Genomic DNA, 27,592 nt, shown 5'->3' with positions numbered 1-27,592 from the left:
AACAACCCTGAAATAGAGCCAAACCGTGCTCTGCATGCCACAATGGCGGAACCGGCTGCTCTCTCAGCACTAAAACTTATTAAATCGATTTTAACAATGTTTGAGAGCTTGACACCGCTTGGAATTCCTCCTAGATGACGGAGAAAGTATAATCATGAGTTATTGTGATAATATAAGTGGTATTGGAGGTTTTTCTGTTTCATTTGTGAAAAACGTTTTGTTAACCATTTATTTGTTTCAGACAAGAAATCAAATTATCAAAATGGCCGGAGCTATGCCCTTGAACCCCAAACCTTTCCTTAACGGACTCACCGGGAAGGCTGTCCTTGTAAAGCTGAAGTGGGGTCACGAATACAAGGTGGGTAATGAAGGTTTTTGAGAATTTTCATGTTTGTCATTTTCGAAAAGATATAAAGGTAATTTCCTAGAGAACGATTTTTGGCCCCCCTATATGTATTTTACACCCTGTTTTTGGATTTGGGTTTTCTTCTATTTTTTCCATTTTGTAGATGTAACAACGTGCTGTACGTGAGAGCGGCGGAGGACGAGGCGGAGGCGGCGATGGAATAACGGCGGAGACACCGGTCGACAAGTGATCTCAACCAGATGATCAAGCTACCTGTATTTTCGGATCAATCATCCGACCCGATCATGTCATTTTTTTTCTCATAAAAAAACTTCATTTTTAACCTTTCAGAGTGAAAATGGGGATAAAAGATTTCCAAAGTTATATAGAGCAAGATCCAGAGTTAAGCAAGGTTGGGGTGACCAGCCTGGATCTTGTTAAAACAGCTTGGAAACTTAACAAACCACATGGACAGGTAGCTTTCAGTGGTTATATAGTATATAGATAATACACTACTCTATCAATTAAAAATAAATTTCAGCCAGAAATGTTTAATTCATCAAAACGATTTTTTTCTTAAATTATTTTTTATACTGAAATGGGACTGACCTTTTTTCCTGTCGGAATCAAACCTTTTTTAGAGGGGGTGCAATACAATGATTTATATCTATAGAAATGTGCATCTTAAAGGTTGTTCGGACTTTATAATTGAATTAAATTGTTTCTCGCTCTGTCCTCTTTTCCAAAATGGTGAATAATCTCTTTAATCTGTTTTCTTGTGCAGGTTCCTGCGTTAGCTCCGAACCGTCTTGCTCTGGTGGTGGACGGAGAGAACTGTCTTGACAGATTATATGGAGGATTTTACTCAGGTAGCGTATACAGTATACGCTATATATAAAATTTTCTTGAAAAAAAAATTAACCAAGCGCCCCCCCCCCCCCCTTTAAATCTTTGTTCTCAAATGTTTGTGCTGATCTGATAAATGTTTTTATTCGCTGAGAAAGAATTTGCGAAATCAAAGAAAACCTTTTCCCAATCTGTAGTTTTCTAGCTCAAAAGATAATCTCTAATCCAATTTGGTTTACCCGGAGAATGAGTTTCTTTAAAGCGGGAGCATAATATTAGTTTTCTAGTTTTGTTCTTGCGTTTGCTCTTGTCAGGAGTTTTGATGGAAAATGGAACCACATGTAGAATTCATCTGCATTTTCTCGTATTGTTTATATATAGATTGGAGTTGTGGGGGAAAATGGAACCACATGGTAAAATTCATCTGCATTTTCTCATATTGTTTATATATAGATTGGAGTTGTGGGGGAAAATGGAACCACATGTAGAATTCATCTGCATTTTCTCGTATTGTTTATATATAGATTGGAGTTGTGGGGGAAAATGGAACCACATGTAGAATTCATCTGCATTTTCTCGTATTGTTTATATATAGATTGGAGTTGTGGTGGGGAATGGAACCACATGTAGAATTCATCTGCATTTTCTTGTATTGTTTATATATAGATTGGAGTTGTGGTGGGGAATGGAACCACATGGTAGAATTTCTCTGCGTTTTCTTTACAACTCTACAACAAGCAAACGTTCATACAGCAATCTTCGTCAACGGAGCATTAGAACCAGACAGGTATAAACTATATATATACAATATATATACGTCACCTTCAGAGATTGTGAAAGTAAAAATTTCCATAGAAAAGAACGAAAGACAAAATAAAATATCCATTGAAAAAAAATAAGACTTTAATTAAAATTCTTTTTTAAAAATTAGATAAATAAAAATGAACAGCTTTTAATAAATTAACATGGATGTCTAATTCATACTTTATCAGACAACGCTTGTAACTTGGATACCATGTTTTAATCGGACATGTCACTCCATCAATGGAGGCTCACCTTAAATTATGTTTGAAGTCCCTTTATTAAAATCTTACAATGTTCTTGGTAAAAAACTGACAAGTTCACTACAATTCCAAAATGAACTTTAAATGTAAATTTTCATGCTTTGTACTTTACTAAGATTGAATTGAATTCTTTTATTGCAGGAAAGTAACGGAAATAAGCTTTGTTATTTATTTGTAATTGAAATAATTTGCATTTTCTGCATTTTTTCTGAGGGAATGGAATTAATATTTGTTTCTGGTTTAATAATTGGATTTGCCTCTAAGCTTTTTTATCTCGTATTGACACTTTTCCCTCGAAAACTCATCATTTCCTGCTACAATTTTCAGGAACGTATTCATTTTCATAATAAAACTCTAATTACATTTTTCCGTCTAGTTAATCCTATATTTGATATCATGGATATCAAGGTATCCGGTAACTGCACTTGTCAATATATCCGGGATTCTCTCTTTAAAAAAAAACCATGTGTTTAGATCCGGGATCCGCACTTTTTAAAAACGTTTCAGGGGTGTATATTTTTCAGACTTACCCTTTAAAATGATATTTGAGGAATAAGAATATGCACCTTTAAGCCAAGTTTCTCTCATAGCTATTCTAAATTATGCAAATTAGAANCGGATCCAGGTCATTTCTTTAAGATTTACTGAATTTTTTTAACAAAAAATAATTTTCAAATTTTTGTTTAATTTTATCCTAAAACTTGATGAACCATTCAGAAATTAGAAAATTTTTATAATCTCTTTTTTTTCAAAAGTTCAGATTTGGATTTTAGAAGTAAAAAATTTTTTTTTTTGCAGTTTTTGGTTGATATTTTACCACTTGGAACAGGATCCGTGGATAAGCATATTTTTGCGGATCCGGATCCAGGAATCCATAATCTGGATCCTTACCACTACTTTTTACCCAGAAAATCATTTATTTTCCCCAATTCAGCGAAAACCTCCTTAAAAAATGTGACGCTTCGCGCAACCATATATTTCCGGGGAAAATAAATGATTTTCTAAGAGGGGGTATGATTTTTTTAGGAAAATTACACCCCTGAAACAATTTTGTTCAGATCCGGGATCTGCACTGTTCAGATCCGGGAAAACAATATGTCCGGATATACTTCATAAATATTTATTTTTTTCTGATTCTTTTCCATCTTGTCTAATTGTCTTGAACACTTGAACCCGACTCTCAGAGCTCGTTACTATATTAGTCGCCCATCCATGAGTTTTCAAGGGATCAGTGGCCGAATTTAAAGAATTTGAGCGGCGGTTTAAATTTAAGCCGCGGTTTAAATATGGATGGTTCCACTTAAAATTGTATCAAATGTTTCAAAATTTAAGCCGGCGCTTATTTTAAACCGGGTCTTGGTAGATTTAAACCGCGGCTCAAATTCTTTAAATTCCATCTCAGGCTGAAATGTTCAGGGTACCCTCCCCAATCTACACTCCACAGGGTACCCTCCCCATTCCACACTCCAAAGGGTTGTAGTATAAACTACCAATAGGGTGTTATACAAAAAAGACGAGTCAGTCCTAACAAACTATCAGTGCATTTGGTTTGGAATTATGATGATAATTAAGAGACATATTACACTGCAAACATTTATTAACGATATAAAAACATTTATTACTTGTATGGTCTTGCTCTACTTGTTCTTGGTGAGGGGGGAGGTGAGCATGCACCATAGAGTGTACGAGTGAACACTCTAAGGTACAGAGGCTGTTGCAGGATATCGGAAACGATCCAACTCCAGCAATATTCGGCCCTCAGGGACAACTATAATTCAACCAAATTCTGATAAATTGTTTGGGTATAGGATCTAACTGACTGCGCGGAGTTAGGTTTAGTATGATTGTAAACAGTGCAGTTCACTGTTTATAAACAGAGCAAAAAGGGGCAACAAGTATATATGGAATATGGTATTAATATTTACTGTGTATTAAGTATAATACATTATACAACAAGGGTACCCTCCCCATTCCACACTCCACAGGGTACCCTCCCCATTCCACACTCCACAGGGTACCCTCCTCATTCCACACTCCACAGGGTACCCTCCCCATTCCACACTCCACAGGGTACCCTCCCCATTCCACACTCCACAGGCTAACTTGTATTAAATTTGGTAGCAGATCCGGGAACTTTGAAAATCCGAATAAAGAAAACGTTTGGTTTGTACTTTAGTTGATGAAGTTGTAGCAGGTTTGATCCTGAAGAACTGATTGATGATATTTGACAAATTAAATGCTCAATTAGGTTTACTCTTTTTTCTTATCAATTAGAGTTTCCGAGAATTAGCTGGATTCGTACTTTGATTTGTTTTCGGATTGAGTAGTTCTTTCTAGAACTTTCCTTTCGAGTTTTTCCACTTCAGTAATAAAAATAATGATATTCAAATTTACCCAGGACAAGGGTTTATATTTTTCAGAAATACCCCCCCCCCCTTGATTGGGCATATTTTTTGGTCTAAAATTAACTGAAAGGGAACATTCAATGATTTGTAATGCCCCCCTTAAAGTTTCATCCTGTGAAGAAATCCTCGAATACGGTTTTGTTATTTTAAATTTGAAAACTGCAGACAAATTATTTTAGTCTGTTTTCAGTTCTAACAATAAAACCATAAAAATAAAAAAAAAAACGCGAAATTGAATTTTTAGGAAAGCAACAAAAAAATTCAAATCATGATGTGAAAGAGAAAATTTCTAATTTTTACTATTTGATGAGTTTTGTAATATTTGTTAAGGTTTGACGAGTGGGTAGCGGAGCAGATGAGAATAAAACAGAACGTGAAGAATATATTAAAACATCTGAATAAGAGGGGTACTCCGCCCCCTAAAGTCTGGTGGGTCCCGCCCACAGGGATTAAAAGCGTACTCCGCCTTGCTTTGAGGTTGGTATCTTATCATCTGACCTAAACACACAGGTTTTAAGTTTGAGTTAAAATCATCCCGAAAATATTTTTTCAATTTAATTTAAACCTTTTTAACAGTCTTTGAATTTGATATGTTTTTTTGGCATCGTGACAAATTTAATAAATAACTCCGGAGACACGAATTTCAGAGTTTTCATAATCCTAAAAATATCCGATTGTCCTAGTCGCATCTGTCGCCTACTCTAGCTTTTTCACAACAAATACCCAACCTTAAAGGATACGGACAGTCTTTATAAAAGGGGGAGGAAGGTCAGTTAAAGGATTGAAAATTGGACTGAACTTTTTTCTTATTTAAGTTACCTCTTATTTTTGGATTTGAATGATTGAGTGATTGATTGATTGCAGGCACCTAAATGTTCCTGTGATGAGCAGCATGGAGAGTCATCACCAGGAAGTGGTTGGGTTCCTCCGGGAGAACGGATACCATGGGATTGTAGCTGAAGATTCCGAATATTGTATCTTTGACCCACCAAGGTATATAAAAAGGGGTGTGGATTAATAGGGGAATGTGAGGAAACCTCAAGGAGGGGGGGAGTTGGCTAGGTTCCTCCGGAATAACGAATTCATAGGATTGTAGCCGAAGATTCCGAATATTGTATCTTTGACCCACCTAGGGAAGTAGATGGGGGGAGGGGGGGAATAATAGGGGAAGGGGATGGAAAGTCAAGGGGCTGGGAACAATAAAATTTGTATATGAAAATTAACCATTTGCAAAAAACACTATTGTCTGTTTAGATATTTCTCTGCCCACTCGCTGAAGTTAACATTGAAGTTTACGGTGGAGACCAAGGAGATCGTCATGGATGAGGTCGCCAAGGGGTTCGATCTTAATCCGAACAGATTTAGGTAAGTTTGAAATGAAAAATTGGCAAGTTATTTCCGTCTTCTCAATAATGACTGACTCAAGAAATTCTTTTTAAAAAAAAATCTCACAGAGATCAAACTCCTTAAAGAAAGGTCTGTGCAATAATTCCTTACTTTGTAAAAAAGCTCTCAATTTAATTACTCTCGCTGCTTTTTTTCCGATTGGGGGTTTACTAAAACACTCAAACCAACTTTAAAGTCAAGTTATCTCATAATTTATTTTGTTCAATGGTTGCTCTACTTGGAAACCATATTCTAACTGAATCTGTTTAGTTTAATGGCTGCTCTACTTGGAAACCATATTCTAACTGAATCTGAGTACTATAGAGAAAATCGGTTTAAATACGGATCGCTCTATTTTATAATTCGTGAACTATCCCTTTAGCCTAATATTATAGGAATCAGCGGCTCATGATATAATTCGAGCAGTGGTTGACTATGTCCGATCCCTGCAGACTGTTGAGGATGTGGTTGCTCTGGGAGCTCAAATATTCGGATCAGAATCTGATCCGAGGATTAGAAAACTCAAGGTATATCGCACTCATCCCCTCTTTTGACATCCATTGCAGATTTGTTTCGTAATCAAATCTTTTGTCAAAAAATATTTTGTAATAAAGTAAGAACTATTAAATGGTTCTAACGGTTTTGTCTTTTTAGTCGACGAAATTATCGATTTCGCTTCAAAAAAAAAATTAATATTTGATTCATAATTCCTAGATTTTTTACATTAAATCCCTTCATGTGAAATTCATTACTCTTGCTTTATACTGAATATTTTTTTCAGCATTTCAATAACTTTTTATTAGCTAATTTCTAACTTTTGTATTATCTCTCCCGTTGAGTTGAGGACGGAATATTGCTGTTGAGTGTTGTTGACTATTACAACAGTAGACCTGAGGACGGATATATTTTATATTGTTGTTGTAGAGTGTTGTTGACTATTACAACAGTGGAACTAAGGACGGATATATTTTATATTGTTGTTTAGAGTGTTGTTGACTATTACAACAGTAGACCTGAGGACGGATATATTTTATATTATTGTTGTAGAGTGTTGTTGACTATTACAACAGTGGAACTGAGGACGGATATATTGTGTAATGTTTGTAGAGTGTTGTTGACTATTACAACAGTGGAACTGAGGACGGATATATTGTATATTGTTGTTGTAGAGTGTTGTTGACTATTACAACAGTGGACCTGAGGACGGATATATTGTATATTGTATGTGGAGTGTTGTTGACTATTACAACAGTGGAACTGAGGACGGATATATTGTATATTGTATGTAGAGTGTTGTTGACTATTACAACAGTGGATATATTGTATATTGTTGTAAAGTGTTGTTGACTATTACAACAGTGGATATATTGTATATTGTTTGTAGAGTGTTGTTGACTATTACAACAGTGGAACTGAGGATGGATATAAGAAGTTTGTTCCTTCCAAGAAAAAGAAAAGAGAAGGTTAGATTATCCAGTTATAACACTGGAAAAGTCTCTGTTTAAAAACATTTTATATTAAAGTAATTAAAGGGAATGTTTTTTAAAAACTTTTATATTAAAGTAATTAAAGGGAATGTTGACGTTATTTCAAAAATTTTAAAACTTTACAATTTACACGCCCGCTTCACAACGGTATCCTTGTTGCCTTTAATCGGATTAACAATAAGGAAAATATCATTGTTTTCTTAAAATCTTTCTTTTTCTCTTCTTTATTTTTTATGTTTTTTCCATTTTTTTAAAATCTCAAACTGTTCCCTCTCATTTAATGAGAAGCCTTGGAAACATTGAGTATATTTTTCTTTTTAATCGAACGTTTGATAAAATGAATGATGTTAGGGTTTAAATTAAACTTTTTAATTGTTCTTCCTGGCCACCCCCTTCCCCCATTGATTTTGTGTCCAATTTTCCAATTTTTGCTAGGAATCTTTTTTTTTATTTTGAACGACCAAAATGCAGGTTGTAATTACCCCTGGTTTCTTGAAGTAAATATATGGCCCAAGTTTTATTTAACAAACCTCCAGGTGTTCAATATAGATATCATTTGTCTTAGTTGGTTGAATTTTTAAACATTCACTTTTTGAAACAAAACAAAAAATGACAATGTATCTATTAATTTTCTAGTAAAGAAAAGGTTTTTAGATCTCAAATAATATTAAAGATATTTAAAGGCACTGTTCACTTATTTGGGTAATTTGAGGATTAACTAAATAACCTTTTAGCTATTCATTGGTAATAGTCTTACTTTTCAAAGACAACTGTGGCCGGAGAAAAAGCCAATTTATCGTTAAGAATTCCAGCGCAAAGGTATGATACCTTTGCTTTTACACTATTTGATGCTTTTTGTCATCGTCATGGATTTTTTTAAATTTTCAAATAATAAAATTAAACTGTAATTAATTGTAGATTATATATCTTAAATTTTTTTCAAAATTATTTTTAAATTGTCTTTTTCCAAAATCTAACTTATTTTAAACATTTGACAGTTTGATACGTTTTCCTTTCTTCCTTAGAAATCCCCGTGTATAGGGGTGTATATTTAGTTAACATATTTTTTTCTATAATGGTATAAATATGGTTTTTTTAAATCCTGGTTTTCAGCGCCGAATTGTAATTTTTTTAATGTTTGAAAATTATCTGAACCCCCTGGATTAAAGGGACAGTATTTGATTTTGACCATTTCTTCATTGTGTCTTTTAATTAGTTGCAGAGAAACCGCAAATGAAAATATTTAGTTTTAAAATAAAAGCATAACTAACTATCTAATTTATACTTGGTCAGACAAAGGTTTTGGGGGTATCGTTGTAAATCGGGAATTGCCCTCTATGCATATAGGTTTACTTGAAACTACGCTACCAGTCCCTTTAAGTTAAGAAAAAATTATATGTGCAGGTATAAAGCTTGCTAGTGATACTGCCGAGTCCCAGGGTGAGAGCAGGCAAGCTTACAGGAACCTAACCCAAGGAAAGAAGAAAGGAAAGGTGAGACAAAACTCAGTCATATCATAATTAAAATCTCTTCAAAATCTTTGAATCTTTACGTCTGATTTTGCACAGTCCATTTCGTGTTATACTTGTTTGTCTGTGTTTTTTTTTCATTGTTAGTTGGCCTTCAATTCTGAAAATTATTCTTTTTTACCAAAGTCCATTATGGAGGGCGCGGTATATTCCTAGAGAAACCCGAGGGCGCCCATCATTTACCTTAAAAAAATTGGTTGGCAATTAGCAGCTGGCTTATTGATTGATAAGAAGCCACAAAACAAATCAAATCATGGGGCGTAGAGATCACTTGAGCTCTGACAAACAGTTTGATGGTTCAAAACTCTGTAGCATACATCCGCAATTTACCAACAGAGAAACCAAAATAAAAAATAGCGAGGTTTTTGAGAAAAGAATATTCGTCCTGGACAGTGCATAGGATCCATTGGATCCGCAAGATTTTGGCATCTTGGATCCGGATCCGAAAAAATATTCGGGTCCACGTATCCGGATTCAAGGGGCAAAATATCAACCAAAACTGTTAAAAACACTTTTTTACTCTCTAACGAGCAATCTGAACTATTAAAAAAAGAGATTATAAAGATTTCCTGATTTCTGAATGGTTCATCCAATTTTTGCATAAATTATAGCGAAAAAAGACAAAAAAAAATTAAAAATTCTGATTTGTTAAAATAAATCAGTAAATCTTAACGAAAAGACCTGGATCTGGATCCATTTTTTTCTAGTGCGGATCCAGGATCCGGATCCGCATCAAAATTAAATGGATCCTAAGCACTGGTCCTGGATCACAAAAAGTTTTGAATAGTGCCGTTGTGAATCGGACTTGAAACAAGGGATTTAGGCCATTAAATATGAATCTATTTCAGATTGTTGACGGAAATGGGGATCTGGAGACTCATGACGCTGCAGACAAGTTTGAGAATTTGACCATTAACACAGATCCTATTGCAGAGGATAGTAAGGTGGGATAGGACATATCGGGACAAAATGGTTTTTAGGAGGATTTAGTAGGAGGGGAGGGATAGTTTTTGGGAGGATGGAGGAGGAAAGACGTTTTGGGAGATTGAGTAGGAGAGGTAGAATAGTTTTGGGAGGATTGAGTAGGATAGGTAGGATAGTTTTGGGAGGATTGAGTAGCAGGGGCGGGATAGTATTGGGAGGATTGAGTAGGAGAGGCAGAATAGTTTTGGGAGGATTGAGTAGCAGAGGCGGGATAGTATTGGGAGGATTTAGTAGCATGGGCGGGATGTTTTCGGGAGGATGGAGTAGGAAGGGCGGAATAATTTTTATTGGGATAGTAAATTGTTTTATCTGTATAGGACGCTGTGTCTGCTGTTGCATCTGGGCACATGAAGTTGAGTGAGAAGAGAAAATAAACTATTATATCTGTATAGGACGCTGTGTCTGCTGTTGCATCTGGGCACATGAAGCCGAGTGAGGAGAGAAAATAAACTATTATATCTGTATAGGACGCTTTGTCTGCTGTTGCATCCGGGCACATGAAGTTGAGTGAGAAGAGAAAATAAACTATTATATCTGTATAGGACGCTTTGTCTGCTGTTGCATCCGGGGACGTGAAGCCGAGTGAGGAGAGAAAGTAAACTATTTTATCTGTATAGGACGCTGTGTCTGCTGTTGTATCCGGGCACATGAAGTTGAGTGAGGAGAGAAAATAAAGTATTATATGTATAGGACGCTGTGTCTGCTGTTGCATCCGGGGACGTGAAGCCGAGTGAGGAAGGAAAATATCCAGTAAAGAAAGAAGATGTTTATCCCACAATCAAGAATAATGTTAAACCCGTAGTTCCCTCAGCTCATCCAGAGGTAACTGTCGCATAAAATGGGTTGTAGGAGTAGTTTTAAGTGACCCACAATTATAGAGTACCTTTGAAATATTTGTTTAGTTAAATTTGGGAAGATATCGGTAAAAATTTTCTTTCTTAAAAAGTGTGAAATTCTCGCAATTTTCTTTATTGTTTCTGCATAAATCCGCAATTCTACAGTGAAATCTTTATTTAAAGTAATAATTTTTAAACTTTAGAAAATAATATATTAATAAGTTTTGGTCAGACAAGGGTTTAAAGGGTATTGTGTGAATTGCACGGCCACCATTCCTATCCGATGTATCTGCTATCAAGTTATACCAGTTGGTAACTGGTTTTCTCAGTGTTCCTTAAGAGCAAAAAGGTTTAAGTTGGTATAGTGGAGCAAATTCAACTTGTTCCTGGTTCTCATGCAAGAGAGTGATTGGAAACAAGTTTCCGTCAAATCATATCACTCCGTCCTAATTAGATATTGAGGGTTTTTTTAAGTCACACACTGTACAACTGGAGACACCTTTTACATTCTTAGTAATTTTTTTTCTGTGAAAGTTATCCCATTAATTTCTTTTCCCCGACCTTTCTGCCTGTATTACCTTGTTCAGTATAAATTTTCATGATTTCCATAAACCCCATCATGGACCAGGAAACAGGTTTCTTTCAAAACATATCTCAAGGAACACTGTGTTTTCCAATACATGTGTCTGATAGATTTAAATAAAAATCTCGGAACAGAAATATATGAAAGAAATGAAATGTTCCTCTTTTTTCTTGTGTTCACAGTTGCTTTAAACAGAATTCAATCTTGAATCATAGACTGATATGCGCTGTCTTTGAAACTAAACCTAACGTAGAAGATGGCGGCGTAGATATTTCCTTATAGTTATCTAACATTGTCTATATATTAGTCTATATATTAGGTTTTAAAGACTGCCTCGGACAGGCACAGGCAGGCCAGCATGTCTCCAGCTCTCTACAGTCTTCTAACTACAGGTATAAATACAATTATAGGCTATTTTTTTTTAAACAAGATGTATTGCTATTTCTTTGTATGGTTTCTAGAAGATATAAATTATTAGATATTTATTGTTAAAAGATCCCCCCAACTGTATTTAATGTTTCAAGGAGATATGAAGTTGCCCCAACTGTCAATTCAGGAGATATAAAGCTGCCCCAACTGAATCGTCTCTGATATATATAGCTGCCCCAACTGTTATGTTTATAGGAGATATAAATCTGCCCCAACTGTATTGTCTCTGAGATATATAGCTGCCCCAACTGTATTGTTTCTAGGAAATATAAAGCTTCCCAACTGTATATATCGTTTCTAAGAGATATAAAGCTGCCCCAATTGTATGTATTGTTTCTAGGAGATATAAAGTTTCCCCAGCTGTTAGGAGATATTAAATTGCTCCCAACTGAAAATATTGTTTCAAAGAGAATTAAAGCTGCCCGAACTGTATTGTTTTTAGGAGATTTAAAACTGTCTCAATTGTATTGTTTCTAGGAAATATGAAGCTGTCCCAACGGTATGTATTGTTATATGAGATATTAAGCAGCCCCAGCTGTATTGTTTCTAGGAAATATAAATCTGGCCCAACTGTATGTATTTTTATATGAGATATTAAGGAGCCCCAGCTGTATTGTTTCTAGGAAATATAAAGCTGCCCTAATTATATTGTTTCAAGGAGATTTAAATCTGTCTCAACTGTATTGTTTCCAGGAGATATAAATCTGTCCCAACTGTATTGTTTCTAGGAGATATGAAGCTGCCCCAACTGTATTGTTTCTATGAAATATAAAGCTGCCCGAACTGTATTGTTTTTAGGAAATATAAATCTGCCTCATCTGTATTGTTTCTAGGAAATATAAATCTGCCCCATCTGTATTGTTTCTAGGAGAAAGAAAGCTGTCCCAACTGTGTCTTTTTTCTAGGAGATGTAAAGTTTCTCCAACTGTTAGGACTTTTTAAGTTGCCCCCATCTGAATATATTGTTTCTAGGCGATATAAAGCTGCCCCAACTGTATTATTTCTAGGAGATATAAAGCTGCCCTAACTGTTGTTTCTAGGGTGTATAAAGCTGCCCAAACTGTATGTATTGTTTCTAGGATATATAAAGCTGCCCCAACCGTATTTATTGTTTCTAGGATGTATAAAGCTGCCCCAACTGTATGTATTGTTTCTAGGAAATATAAAGCTGCCCTACCTGTATTTATTGTTTCTAGGAGATATAAAGCTTCCCCAACTGTTAGAGGATGAAGGACACACTGAGATCCCCGCTATTCACACTATCTACAAGGAACTCAGACAGAAAGTTTACGGAATTGTGTTTAATCATCATCATCTTACATATACAAGGTTAGTTAATAAATTGTTCATTAATAGAAATAAATGTTATTAATTTCTCTTCCTTGTTTTTGTTTGTCGTTTAATGGATTCTTGTGTGCCCTTAAAATTGGCAGTTCAAATTTATATTTTTCATTAAGTTTGGGACATTGGTTTTGGACAGTCTAAAACTTCCCAAAAAAAAATTCCCCGGCCCAGGTTTGTTTTACTTGCTGATTTGGGGAAAATAAGTAAATTTTTGGGTTAAAAGTGATGAAAAGTATATGAAGGATGAAAAAAAACTTGCCTTCAGAAATCCAATTTTTTATTTTTTTCAGATCTTCAAAAAAATAATCCCTGAGTTCTTAAACTTCAGGTGGGGATAATAACCAGAACAGTGAAAGCTAATCTCCACCTAATTGCCATAATAGATACATACAGTGAGCAATAAATAAATGGTTTCATATTTTTTGCCTGTAAAAATATAATTTTTATGTGTATTTTACCAATACATCACTTTTTTATCTTATCTAACTCACCTATAAACATTAAACATGCCTCGAACAGCTTCTCGTTTAAACTTGCCTTGTTCAAGGAATAAATACGAGGACGAGGTCAACTCATTGAAGAAGAAGATCAAGGCGATCAAGGTTCAGCAAAAGAAGATGGCGGGTGGGGAGGTCGTCCTCCACAAGGGGGAGCCCACCCCGGAGAGCGAGGTCCTGGAGGAGAAGCTGGTCGACTCCAACAAGAAGCTGGAACTCATGCAGAAAAATGCTCCCGAGTTGATGGAGATTAAAGTAGGATTTATTTCTTCATCGTTTGTTACTCTGAACTTAAAAGAGAATGTCTTGCTAAGTTCAAGTGACTCTTGATTCAAATGGGGAATTATCGATTTACAAAGGTGCCCTTTTCCCTTGTTCTTAAATACCGATTTACAAAGGTGCCCTCTTCCCTTGTTCTTAAATACCGATTTTTAATAGCTTAGACTAGCTGAAGGGTCTGGCCTTGCCCGAGGAAAAAAATGAGAGAATAAAATTTAGAATAAAAAATGTTCGAATTTTTTCAGCCTTGTAACACCCCCGGCCACCCATGAGCTTCAACAAAATTTTAGCTCAATCTGTCCAGCCGTTTTGCCGGCTATAGGCAACATGTATATATATACGAATGTCTTGTTTTATTATAGCTTAGATAATATTAGGTTAAATAAAAAAGTTTTTTTATATTTACCTGTAATGCAAATTTCTAAACTTATAAATCAGAAAATACGAATATTTATTTAAGGTGAGAGAATGGTTACCCTACAATAACTACTCAACCCCGGAGCTAGTTGAACCTAAGACCTGCCAGTGGTCTGTACCTACCCTGAAAAGGTTGTGGTTCGGAACCAACTTGGAAGATAAACAGAGGAGGCTCAGAGCATTTCTCTCCTGTTTGAATTCAGGTTCGGAGAACTTTTTAAATTTGTGGAATTATTGAAATCAAATATTTTAAGATTCTTGCTCGGACGTTTTATATTAAACTCCAATTTAATTTGTTTTTCTTAAAAAATTGCATTTTATTTATTTTCACTTATTATTTGTTTTATCAAAAAGTCGAGGCGGATCAAATAGTTGTGGGTCTGAGGTATTTGTCCCATATTTTTGGATCCGCATTCGTGAAACCTTTAAACTAGGATCCCATGGTCAGGGATTCATCTGCTTCAGAAACTAAGAATAGGAGAAGAAAAATCTCATTAATATTTAGATTATAAAATATTTAAATTCTAAATTTTGATTTTAATTTTAATTCATCCCTACATTTTGAGTAAAAAAGTGTTAAGCCAGCAACTATTTAACCCTACTTTTATAGATACAAGTCTGATGATGAATACAAGCCATGTTCCCCAGCACCTTCTTCTCATGTGCTGTGTCCTCAGATATATTATGACACAAAAGAGTATTCTCAGAAAACCAGGTTTTAAATCTTTTATTTTAAAGATTTTGCACACATTTCAATAATCTTTAAATGATTTGAACTTGTGCAATGATGCATGCTTGATATGACAGAAAGTTACGATTTTGATAAATGAAAAAAAATAGATATTCTGGCTCAAAATTTTTCGAAAATCTGGTTAAAATCTAAAAATCAAGTGTTTTTGGGACAACAAATCAAAATTCGAACTTCTCGATACTCTTTATCTTCTAACCTTATGATTGTTGTCCATTTCCTTACATTTAAGAATAAAATGAAAAAATCATCGGATTTTTCAATTTTCAAGGGGTAACAAATTATCTTGACTGTCATAAACCTTTTCGTCATGTGAGTTACCAAAGCAAAATTTTGACGTTTATTGGATTCAAACAGTCAGACATGCAAGGTACATTTATTGAAAATAAATCAAAACTTTTTTCTTAGAGTTAGACGCTTTCCTGGTAACCGCCTGCTCCTCTGAACTAATGGACTCTGAGAACCTAGCTCGCATGAAGCTAGACTTGGTGACACCCCGGGGTGTTCAGCTCGCCACCCTCTTCATGCAAGGCGTAGACATGGCCCTGTTCGCCAACGATGCCTGTGGCGCCCCTGTACCATTCCTAATGTGTTGCCCCTGGTTGTTCTTCGACGGGAAGCTGTTCCACAGTAAACTGCGTAGAGCTGTTGTTGCGCAGAATCTGATGGAGATGTGTAATCATGATATGCCGATGGTTCTAAAGGTAACACTGCCCCCTCCCTTCTCTATACTAATATTTCTTTTATTTGGGATAGCGCTTTACAGATTCAGTGACTTAGCTCATTTGAGAGAGCACTTAATAGAATAAGTAACTCAGTATAAACTGTATATTGCAAAATTTTCAAAATTTGTTAAGAATGATTAATTCTTATTTCTTTTGGCTTGGGTATGACCTTGTATTAAGACTTGATCAAATGACTTGAAACAAATGTCTTGAAACAAATGAATTTAGACTTGCATAGATTTGCTCAGATTAGACTGAAAATGCTTCGAGTATGATTAGATTTGTTTAGATTTAAAGTTTGTTTTAAAAATGGAAATGGCTTTGATCTGATGATAGTTTTATAGATTTGATGAAAAGACTTTCATTTAATTGCTTATATTTTTATTAATTTACTTACAGTTGATCATAGTGGATTACAGTTGATTACATTAGTTGATTACAGTTGATTACAGTTGATTACAGTTGATTACATTAGTTGATTACAGTAGATCACAGTTGTTGATTACAGTTGATTACAGTTGATTACAGTTAATTACATTAGTTGATTACAGTAGATCACAGTAGTTGATTACAGTTGATTAATGTTGATTTGATTAAAGTTTATTACAGTATTTGATTACCGTATTTGATTACAGTATTTGATTACAGTAGCTGATTACAGTTGATTACAGTTGATTACATTTTCTTGATACAAGAATAAGGAAAGAAGAGTTGAATGCATATGTTCAGTTCCTCCTCTAGGATTTGATTGAATTTCTTTGTTTTTACTTTATTTTATTTGAGTTGACAAGCTAATAAGACCCTAATCAATGAAAATTGTTTTTAAGCTTTAGGAAGAAAAAAAACATTGTTTCTCTTTCTTAGGTTGAGCAGATGAGAAAAGCAATTCTTGACGGTTTAGTTCCAGAGTTCTCCGGTTCACCTTTCCCAGGTCAAGGACAGGCATTTGGGAACATGAATAAGATGAACATGGTGAACATCAACAACATGAACAGCATGTTCAACCAGAACAAGATGAACATGATGATGAACCAGAGACCTGGGATGATGCAGAACCAAGGCATGATGTCCCGTGGAGGACAGCTGGTGGTGGCGGGGAGCGTTGTGGGACAGTGGGGCGGAAATTTCGGCGGTCAGGGGCGAGGAGGGCATAATCGTAATCCCCGCGAAGCCCCCCGTGGGATGGGTTGGGGCGGGAAGTAAGGGAGACGGGAATGAAACTGAAACCAGTCAAGTTATCTATTTTGTTATCCTGTTATCTTGTTGTTATTGTCTAGTCTGTAAGGGACAAAAAATTCCTCTGAGCTGTGAGTTCTCTCGTTAAGGTTTCAATCAGATATCCTTCTCCTCAACTAGGAGAGATTTTCTCTAACCTAGAGTAAGTGTCCTCATTCCGAAGTAGGTTTCCTCAACCCGAAGTAGTAGGTTACTTAATCCCGGAGCATATTCTCCAAACCTGGAGTAGGATATCTGAATTCAAACCTGAATGGAGGCTAAGAACCTAACCTGTGATTATACCTCGTTGTGCTCTATACACCATCCAGATACTGTATTGAGAAACCACTATATACAGCACACGATGAGGCCAGACCAACCTAGACCAGGACCCGGATACGGTCGGAACCATTCTCCAGAGTATCCACGTCTACCTGGAGTAAGAAACTTCCCGACTAATATCCTGGAGTCCTCGTCTTCACAAGAACTTGAATTAAAAACTAATCAAAGCCTGGGGGTTTAAATATTTAGTAAAAAAAGAGAATTACTGCTGTATCGTCCAGCAGTCAATGAATTATCCAAGCTAAGCGTATTTATCTAATATTCTGATGTAACCTAAGCGTATAATGTTAAAACTATTGAAAGATTGAGATGGAAGGATGGATTATCGTGTTAAGGGATACAGGGGCGAGATATATATTGAACATTATTCCAACATTTGTTTCAAAATGAATTTTAACAATTGTCTTATTATATTATTCAACATTTATTCTTATTAGCTTCCTTCTAAACCTATCTTAATCCCTTTTAACAATATTAATATCTAAAGCACTTCTTTTTATTTCTGAGTTAGAATTTTTGAATATTTTTCTTTTCTTTTCCCGCTAAATTGAAAAAATGAATTGAACTGGCAGGAAAGCTTATTTAGTTAGGAGAAAATCAATATAAAAAACTAAAAAAATAATGTTAGTCTAGTAGGTTTTAAACCATATATCTACCCATTTTATTGTGAAATTAAATTTCGTCCAAATTTTGGATAAATGAAATAATTTTTTGTGCTTAATGTAATTATCTAGACGTCCGAGCAAAAAGTTAATTTTTATAAATTATTTTCAGGATTTTAAAAGTCTCGTTTATCACTTTTTGCCTGGACAACTGGGTCGAGTTTAGGTCTATTTTAAAAGTCAAGTGACAGTCGATCTAAGGAGAGAAATCAAATGCGCGTTTCTACCAGGAAACTTTGCGATTTTCAACCCCAAGATACTGAAAATTTCACTTATTATACCCTAGTATAAGCGATTAATCGCTATTTTATCATTATTATGGCGGAGTTGCCCGCAATCTAGTTGAGGTAACATACCTATTATCCTAGAAGTCTGCGTAGCACGCTGTTTTATCCTAGAAATATGCGCGCTAAGCCGAACCAATCTCGCAATCCGGAAACCGGTTTTGCCTGATTTAAAGTTGTTATGGGGTGTTTTGTAAACATTAGTTCATCGTCTGGTTTCATGTGCTTAAAACAAAAATTTGAAATAAATTGTTTTATTATGAAAAGTTGGATTTTATTCATGCTATATCATGAAAGCGTGGAAGTGACTTTTTTTTATAGAGTAACAAACCTTAATTCAATAATCTCACATTTCATATTTTTAATGATCTATTCGTAAATTTCTTATGCTTGAAATGCCTCCAATCAAAAAGTTCAACTGTTTAAAATAAAATATACAAATGGAAAGAAAAAAACATTTTATCCGATAAATAAAATTAGAAATGCGTGATGTTTGAAAAGATTGACTGCTTCTTATTTAAATTTTTTAAATATTAATTTGACAGATGTGTTTTTAGAATGAAACGTTGATCTGAATTTACATTCGTAAAATGTGCGAAACTACATAAGTAGGTGGATAACTTTTCGGAATAAATTAAAATTTATTATTATTGATTCGACTAAATAAATATTTTCGTGAGTCAGTTAAGGATATCAGAAAAATAATATTTTTTGCGCTAAATATTACCGCATGTATGATGTAAAGTAATATTTTTGAATTTTCTTTTTTGGTAATTTTGATTATTAACATACAACTACAGTTAAACCCTAAATATTAAATACATTGAAAGAATTTATCAAATGTCGTATTCTTTACGTTTTAATAATGGAATGTTGCAGATATTTGGTTTTTATTTAAATGATCATATGGAGCTCATTAAAACTCTTCCCGTATATTCATGCCTATTTATTTAATTTCGCAAATACTAAGATTTACTTAAATTAGTATAAAACCCTTTTAAAAATTGTCAAGACGATATTTCATAAATTCTTTCGATGTATTTAATATTTATGGTTTAACTGTATTTAAAATTTAGGCAAACCTCCCTAAAATTGAATAATAAGTTTTGCTTACGAAAAGTACCTTTATATCGGCTAAAACTTAAATATTTTTAAAGCTAAGTATGTTTTGACGATCTTGATTTGGCTAAAATTTAAAATGCCTTTTTTAAGATTTAAATTACATTTCTGAAGTTAATGCTGTCTGGAGTTAAATTGAAGGATACTTTGATTGTGGTCCCTAGGGAGCAAGATTGGGTTAACTCTTCTACCCTACTTTAAAGGGAAGCATCGCGAAACAAGCTAAAGGAAGAGTTAATTTAATATAATTTAATTTCTATTTTATGTTGCTAGAAAGAACCCCATTTGATTTATAACCGGATAGATTACCGTTTTCATCCTTTTGATAATAAATACCTCTCATCGTTGAACAATTTTTGTATGCCTTTGCCCCGCTTCGTCTAAATGAGTTATATCTGTCTGCTTGGTAATGTTACTTCTGTCCTACAGCATTTCCGTCCTACGATACTTCGGACCTAAGACAGCTGTAGGTCGGATGTACATTCTAGTGTGTTAATCCGACCTACGCATGAACTGCAGATATTGTCAGTATGTAGTGCTTCCAGAAGGAACAATGTTCCGGTTGCACACAAATTTAAGACATATGGTCTGATGCACACTTTTTGAGGTCGGATGCACACTTCAGGCGCGCAACTAGACATTTGGTTAGGGGGGGGCTAGGTGGAAATATTTCGCGCGAAGCGCGAAAATTTTTTTTGGCCCCCCCCTTAACATTTTTAGGGGGGGGGCAAGAAAAATGTGTGTTATACTTAAAAAATAAGAAACTAACCTTACCAACCTGTATTCAGTAAGTCAACACATCTGATATGAAATAAAACAAGAAATCTATTCTGGTCAGGGGTGGATACAGCTGGGGGGAGGCGGGGGAAATTTGCCCCCCCCTGAATTTGGAATTTTTTGTTCCTATTTTCAGAATAGCTTCTCAATAGCATGCTTAATTGGGAAAGAAACCCTAGTGCAAAACAGGAAAAATATCTGTCTTGATAAACTATAATGTGTGAAAAGTTAAATCTAGTTTTTTAGTCTTTTGTCATTAATTTTCACTCTTTTTGAGTCTTTTAAGTCAAACAAAATTTTTGCCTGCGCCGCGATTTTTGGTTCCTAATTATGAATTTTTTTGTTCATAAAAAATCTTGCCCCCCCCCCCTCACTTAAATCCTTTATCCGCCCCTGATTCTGGTATAAATCACAAAAATAATTAATTTACAATACAAATTACATATATATTATATATGAATAAATTTTCATTAGTTATCCATAAATCAATTATATGTACATTGTACTCAAAAACTGACAAGAAATGCCTTTCATTAAAAATTCATGATTTTACATGAAAAATATTTTTTTTAATATGACACATCACACAATATTTGCGGTGAACATGAAGGATTAATTTAATAGTTGTACTACAGTATTACAGCAATATCATAATAAGTGGCAGAACTGATAGTGAAAATATCTAAAAAATACTTAATAAACCCCCTTTCCCTTTCCCAGGAAAAAAACAGAATAATGAAAACAACAAAGATTAAGGCACCTTGGAACCTTGTCAACCTGTTCTGATCTACGGCAGTAGTTAGGCTCGGAGACGAAGGGGGTCTGTGTGTGTGTAATGTGTATATATGGTGTATTAAGTGCTGTATCGATTGAACTATAAGCTCAATAAACTAACGTTCAATTATCTTTTTTTTTTATGATAAGAGCTCTTAAGTTTCCTCAGGGTCAGGATTCATGAATCGCTAAATTGCAAAACAGGGTGGACTTGGTCACTTCTTGCCCCCCCCTACAGGGGGGGGCAAGACTTCTTAAGGGAGGGCCTGGCCCCCCTGGCCCCCCCCCTAGTTGCGCGCCTGGCACACTTTAGTAGGTCGGATGCACACCTTTAGTAGGTCGGATGCACACCTTTAGTAGGTCGGATGCACAACTTTAGTAGGTCGGATGCACAACTTTAGTAGGTCGGATGCACAACGTTTTGATAGGTCGGATGCACAATTTTTTAGGTTGGTTGCACTCTTCTTTAGGTCGGACGCACAATAAATGTCAACTTAGCCTAATCTATAACCCCACATATCGGCTATAACTTTGTCATTTGATAAATGTGGCCATAGCGCTCGGCCCCCTAGCCGCAGCGCTTGGCCCAGAAATTGTTTTAACCTAACCCCACATATTTGCTATAACTTTGTCATTTTGATAAATGTGGCCACAGCGCTCGGCCCCCTAGCCGCAGTGCAACTTGTGCTGTGCAACCGACCTATACCTATAGGTTGGATACACTAACTTTTTTTATGGAGTGTGTATCCGACCTACAGTACATCGGACCGGCCACTCAGAATCGTTTGTAAACAATGAAGTATGCTCTGCTAAAGATTGTTTTTGTTCGTCTCTTTGTGAAAATGTTATATTGCATTTTGTAAAAGAAAGAAATCCCCATGGGAAAAAATTAGGAAGCAATGCTAGGTAACCGGCAAAAAAGTTCACTGAAAAAAAGTTTTCGGAAATGAAGTCCTTTTGGCACTAAAAAAGTTATTTGGAAAAAACTCCTTGGTATAAAAGTCTCTGGAAATAAAGGCCTACCATTTTGAGACTTTATTTTCTAGGACTTATTTTCTGGTTCCAGGATGATTTTTTACAAAAAGTCCTTTTAAAGTGTAAACTGCATGGAAACAAAAGATGTTTACAACCATGGAAAAAAGGGACTTGATATTAAAAATACCCGTGGGCCGTGGGTATATTCAATATCATAGAAGATAAGTCTAAGTATTGACCCCATTTTCCCAAGACATGAAACTTTTTTTATCCTGTTATCTTATTTCCTCAGACTGTATTGGCAGCCCCCATATTATTTTAGGGAAAAAACGTCCCAGGAATCTAAAACTCAGTACTTTTCCAGCGACATTTTCTCCTAGGACTTCAGAAAATTGAGACTTTTTTACCAAAGGTTTTTTTCCAGGTTTTTTTTCAGAAATTTTTCTTACATAGGTTCCAATACCCTGCCTACAGATGAGAGAGTTCAATCGATAAAGTAGGATCAAAATGTTTTTAATTTTTACCATTTCCTCAATTGTTTCAAATGCTTAAACTCCACATAGTCACTTTGTAGAGAAACCACAGATAACAATCTATTTTCAAAGAGAAAATTATAGATATCATGCAATCCTAATCAAACATAGCTTCTACAGGTACCGTTGTGTATCGTACATGCCTCTCTATAAAGGAAAAGATAATTGAAATTGAATGTCTACAGGCTGCAGGAATACAAAACTAACACTTGCATAAAGCATATGCTATAATTGTTTATCAAGTAGGTGGGGGGAGGGAGATTTTAGAATAAGGTAAAATTTGAAAATAAATGGCGCGAAGCGCGAAGAAAAGTTTTCAATACTTTATAAGGGGGAAACGCTCATTTGCAAATGGGTGCAAGCTCATTTTTACTCAGCACACCTGACTTTTAAGACTTGCCCATTAACCCCGGGTGAGGGGGGGAAGGTAACTAATGCGCCCCCCTCTGTCTACGCGCCTCATTAAGCGAACTCTAAACGTAAATTTACGGATGTTAAGTACATTTACAAAGGGGGTTTCCCAAGCAGCAACTTCCCAAGGATATTTTCCCAAGTGGCAACTTCTCAACTTTGTCCTGACCGCAGTGCTCGAACTAGCCTGTTCAAGCCACAGTGCTCGAACTAGCATGCTTGAGCCGCAGTGCTTGGCCCACGCAGCAGCCTACGGCTCATCAGAATGCCTAACCTAACTTTTTGGAAAATACCTAAAACCATTTCATGTGACCATCCAGTTTTAAAATAGATAGTATGTCTGATTCACAACGGTACCCTTTAACCCTGTGTCTAATGAAGAATGAACGAGTTAACCAAGTTTTTTTTCTAATTAGAAAATCAACGATATTTTCCCGATTATTGATCAAATAAAGAATTCCTTTGCGAAATAGATATGATCCTCTTTAAATCTAAGTATATATTCATACACATACATACAAACATACATACATACATACATACATACATACATACATACATACATACATACATACATGCATACATACATACATACATACACCTATACATACATACATACATACATGCATACATACATACATACATACATACATACATACATACATACATACATACATACATACATACATACATAAACGGGGCTTTTATTTTCCAACTTTTAATTGTGGCTTTATCTGTGAGTGTGAGCATCTTCTCTTTTTACAGTAGAAAACAAGTTTGTGTATTTGATAATATTTTTTCGCGCATTTTTGAAATTTTGATCATTCATAATCCTTCCCTGGGGTCACGTGAGGTCCCACACAAAATTTTGGGCCGATCGGTTCAGCCGTTTTGACGATTATTGGATACAAACAGTCATACATTCTTAGCTTATCGGACATATCAAGAATTCAATCAATTAACCATGTTCCGTAATTATTGTAGTTGGTAAGCCACAGTTTTGAAAACTCAAAAGTACAAATTTTGGATTTAATTTATTTGGTAAATGTACTTTCAGTTTCATACTGACAACTGGGCCGCTAGAAACTAAAAATAAATAGTTTATAGTTTTATTTATTATTTACATTTTTATACCTGCCCCCCTCCCCCCCCCATCCTACGATATTGGCCTATATATCAGGACGGAATGCCGACTACTCATGGTAGGGGGTTTACACTGCCTCAGTTTACTAGTTTCACGCCAGTATTGATTCATCCGTCCTACGGGCAGGAGATACTATACAGGCCTCGTAGGCCTTAGTTCTTCACATCAACATTTAACGTGGGTCAATAATTCTTATCGGTGAAAAAAGTGATGAAATTATTGTCAAAAGTGCTGTTAAATTCGGGATGTTTCTAATTTTAGTACACAATTTCAAAGGTCAAAAAGGCTTTGTTTACATACGAGACTTTTTTATTGAATTTTCTAAAATATTTAGCTGTTTATAGTGCAAAATCATGTATTTTGAGTGATTTATATTTATTTTTGTAAAATTTTCATTATTTTTTATCATGAATTGAAAAATGTGTTTGCATGATAAGTAATTACTTGGGTGTAAATATAATTATACGTTGCACAATGTACAACAACCACCCTTTTCAAATAATTAACTAATTACTCACTGAAAGGGAGTGTTCGCGAAAAATGAAAGAGGGTACAGGCAATTACGGCTAATAATAACCTATGTAATATCTAAATAATTTGTTTGAAATCAAATTAATTATTTTACGATACGAGTAGTATATTGCAACTTTCTGAATTTGTATGGACGCTACGTTCTTCGGTATGAATAGTTTTTAACAATTTTCTCCTTATATACGCAACAGGTAGAAGTAAGATAGTATGTGATCAAAAGCGATCATTTTTCGCCGTAAGCCTTTACTCTCTTTCGTTTTTCGCGAACACTCACTTTAACAACGAATTGAACCATCATATTTGGGTATGGAATATGAAAAACAGGGGGAGGGGTGCTACACAAACCCCCCCCCCCCCATTAAACAAACTAATTTTCGCGTGTATCTTTCTATCACCGAATTTTTAAAAAGCTATCCTGCAATGGAGCAAAGGGCGCATTCAGGAATTTGTCCATGGGGGGAGTACATTTTTTTTCTTTCCAGGGGGGGGGGCTCAGCACCCATTGGGGCCTAAAAAACCCTGAAATCAATAGATTTCACTGGTCCCATGAATACACCTCTGAATGGAGACATGTTCTTAAATAAATAAATCACATGTTTTTGAAAGTAGACACTTATGATTTGCACCGTAAAAGTTTAGCTCTGTAAACTTTTGAGCTAATCTATGCAATAATATGGATGCATGTTTATAGGCAGAGTTAATGACGACCTACAACACTTTCTATGTAATGGCTAAATTTTGCCTTCTGTCTTAAATATATATGTTTTAAATGATAACTACATGTTTTGGCAAAGAAAGACACAGTTATTGTTGCAAAGAACCAAGAGTGCTAGAAAAGTGACAGAATTTAGATTCCGGGCAGTCGTCTCTGAAGTCTCATACGGTGACTTATGACTAGAGCATGCAACCCTTAAGATAAAGTTAGAAATTTGTAATTAATATTTTCGAACCCCAATTGCATGTTTTTAATTTTTATATGGAACGTCCTGTTCATATTTGAAACCAAATCTATTCACCGCTTCGTATTGTGCAATTAAACAATAGAAATATACAAGCGCTAATCCTTGCATTCTTCGGTTTTACTTCCGGTTTTCATTATTTAGAAAAAATTGCCAATATTGGAAAGAAGAAAAGTTGATAAATTTTACACTTAATTTCGCCAATGAGGTTGAAAAATATCACCTAGGTTTGCTTTCTTAAAAGTCAAATCTTGCAAACAATGTAGTAATACAGGGTGATCATTTTTCAAACTTTGAAAATGATGTTTTCAGCACAAAAATTCAATAAATGAAAAATATTGTTGCGGCCCACTCTACATGCTGTTTTTTTTACCCTATCTATTTTACCACGACTCGACATATTATACAATTTCCACAAAATTTACAGTTCATCGATTAGAATCTAAAAAGGTTTTTTAATGATTTTTTTTAATTAAACGGGTCAAACTTTTTCTATTTTGCTTTATTTTATAACCGCTTGTATACCTCCATTAAATAAATAGTAAACTATATAAATTGTATCTCTATAAATATATCAAATGGTTTTCTATAAAAAGGTTTATTGTCCTGTATACACTGCACATAAACCTTCAGTTTCTGTACTCGGCAATTTGTGCAAATTTATTTCAATATTCTAAATCAATATCTTGGGAATATATAAACACTAACAGAGAGCTCCAAGTAGCAAGAGTCAAAAATATATTTTTTAAATATCATGGGAATTTCCAAAATTTAAAAATATCAGGTTGGTTGATTAAAAGTGGAAAAACTAGTTAAAAAACGTGGCGCGCAAGGAGTTCCAAAAATTTGAGTTTTACATTGTAAATTGTATAAATTTACGAAACCACTCCTATAGTTCGCTTTGCTTGTAGAAGTCTCTGAAATACTAATTCATCAAGGTGTGTTGTCTGTATAGTTTAATGCAGGGTTACCCAAAAAGAATGAGATTTCAGAGACGGCTTATAGCGATTTATTTTTCTTATTTGCATTTATTTTCTGCTGAATACTATCTTAATTTCCTTATTAGTTTTAAAGGAACTTTTAGTGTGGCTTCAAGTGACCCTCCATGAAAAGATGGCAATGTCTGATTCACAAAAGTACCTTTGCAATCATTATCTGATCAATAATGAAAAGTGTTCAAATCTGATATTTCCTTTTTGTGAATCGGCCATATTTGCACGGAGTGTCATTTGAAATTACGCTTACAGTCCCTTTAAGAGGAATTCTTACTGTGATGGTCTTTTACCGTAGTGTAAACTCAAACACTAACTTTAGTAATCATTCTTTGAGTGAATGAAAAGAATTATTTTCGGGCAAAAAAGCAAAAGTTGTAATAGTAGATTCTATCCATCATTCTTGTTTGAGTGGTCAAATCGGTGTTTACCAAACACTGCTTTTATATATTTTCACTTTTATAAATCCCTCCAATTTGAAGTCTCATTCTTTGTGAGTAACCTTGTATTTGTTTTGTTATTCTTCACACCATTTTCTCAGCAGGTCCTTTCTCTATATATTTCTTTAAACCTTATGAGGTCCCTTTGCCAATCTCTCTTTGAGCAAAGCCTTCGAACCATATGAAAGATTTGATAAACTCGAATTGATTAAAACCATTCACGCACCTTCAAAATTTTCCACTTCTGAATGATGACTGAAAAATGAATAAAATTAATAAAATTACATCTTTTAGATCCCCTTCGTTTACTGGAAATATTTATTAGTCAATGAGGAAGTTATATTCTTATAGAATGCATACATTAAAGGAGATTTTAAAGCTTGAGAAATTTTAATTCCATTTCCTGTTTCCTGTGCAAAGTGTACACGTGCACCGCGCAAAATGGAAAAAACGCAAAATGCACAGTATTTATCCATTTTTAAAATCTAAATCTTTTGTGAAGCCTCAAGGAAAAAATATTATCTATATA

The 27,592-nt window shown here is 34.9% G+C and overlaps 1 protein-coding gene across 1 annotated transcript; it reads left to right on the top strand.

Annotated features, from left to right (window-relative positions):
* Positions 1-577: 577 nt before the first annotated feature.
* On the top strand, positions 578-18,674 carry LOC111716632 (constitutive coactivator of PPAR-gamma-like protein 1). Its single transcript, XM_023492106.1, is given in 19 exon segments — positions 578-821; positions 1,131-1,215; positions 1,859-1,979; positions 4,992-5,138; positions 5,526-5,654; positions 5,916-6,026; positions 6,318-6,380; positions 6,430-6,574; positions 7,432-7,510; positions 8,939-9,027; positions 9,912-10,007; positions 10,738-10,869; positions 11,786-11,858; positions 13,092-13,224; positions 13,787-13,991; positions 14,476-14,635; positions 15,043-15,147; positions 15,589-15,884; positions 16,770-18,674. Coding segments are annotated over 19 exon segments (2,625 nt in total). The 5' UTR covers positions 578-704; the 3' UTR covers positions 17,109-18,674.
* The last annotated feature ends 8,918 nt before the right edge of the window (positions 18,675-27,592 follow it).

The sequence above is a fragment of the Eurytemora carolleeae genome, unplaced genomic scaffold, assembly GCF_000591075.1.
Source record: "Eurytemora carolleeae unplaced genomic scaffold, Eaff_2.0 scaffold1, whole genome shotgun sequence".
In the NCBI taxonomy this organism is placed as follows: Eukaryota; Metazoa; Arthropoda; class Copepoda; order Calanoida; family Temoridae; genus Eurytemora; species Eurytemora carolleeae.
This window is presented reverse-complemented; position numbering and strand designations above follow the sequence as displayed.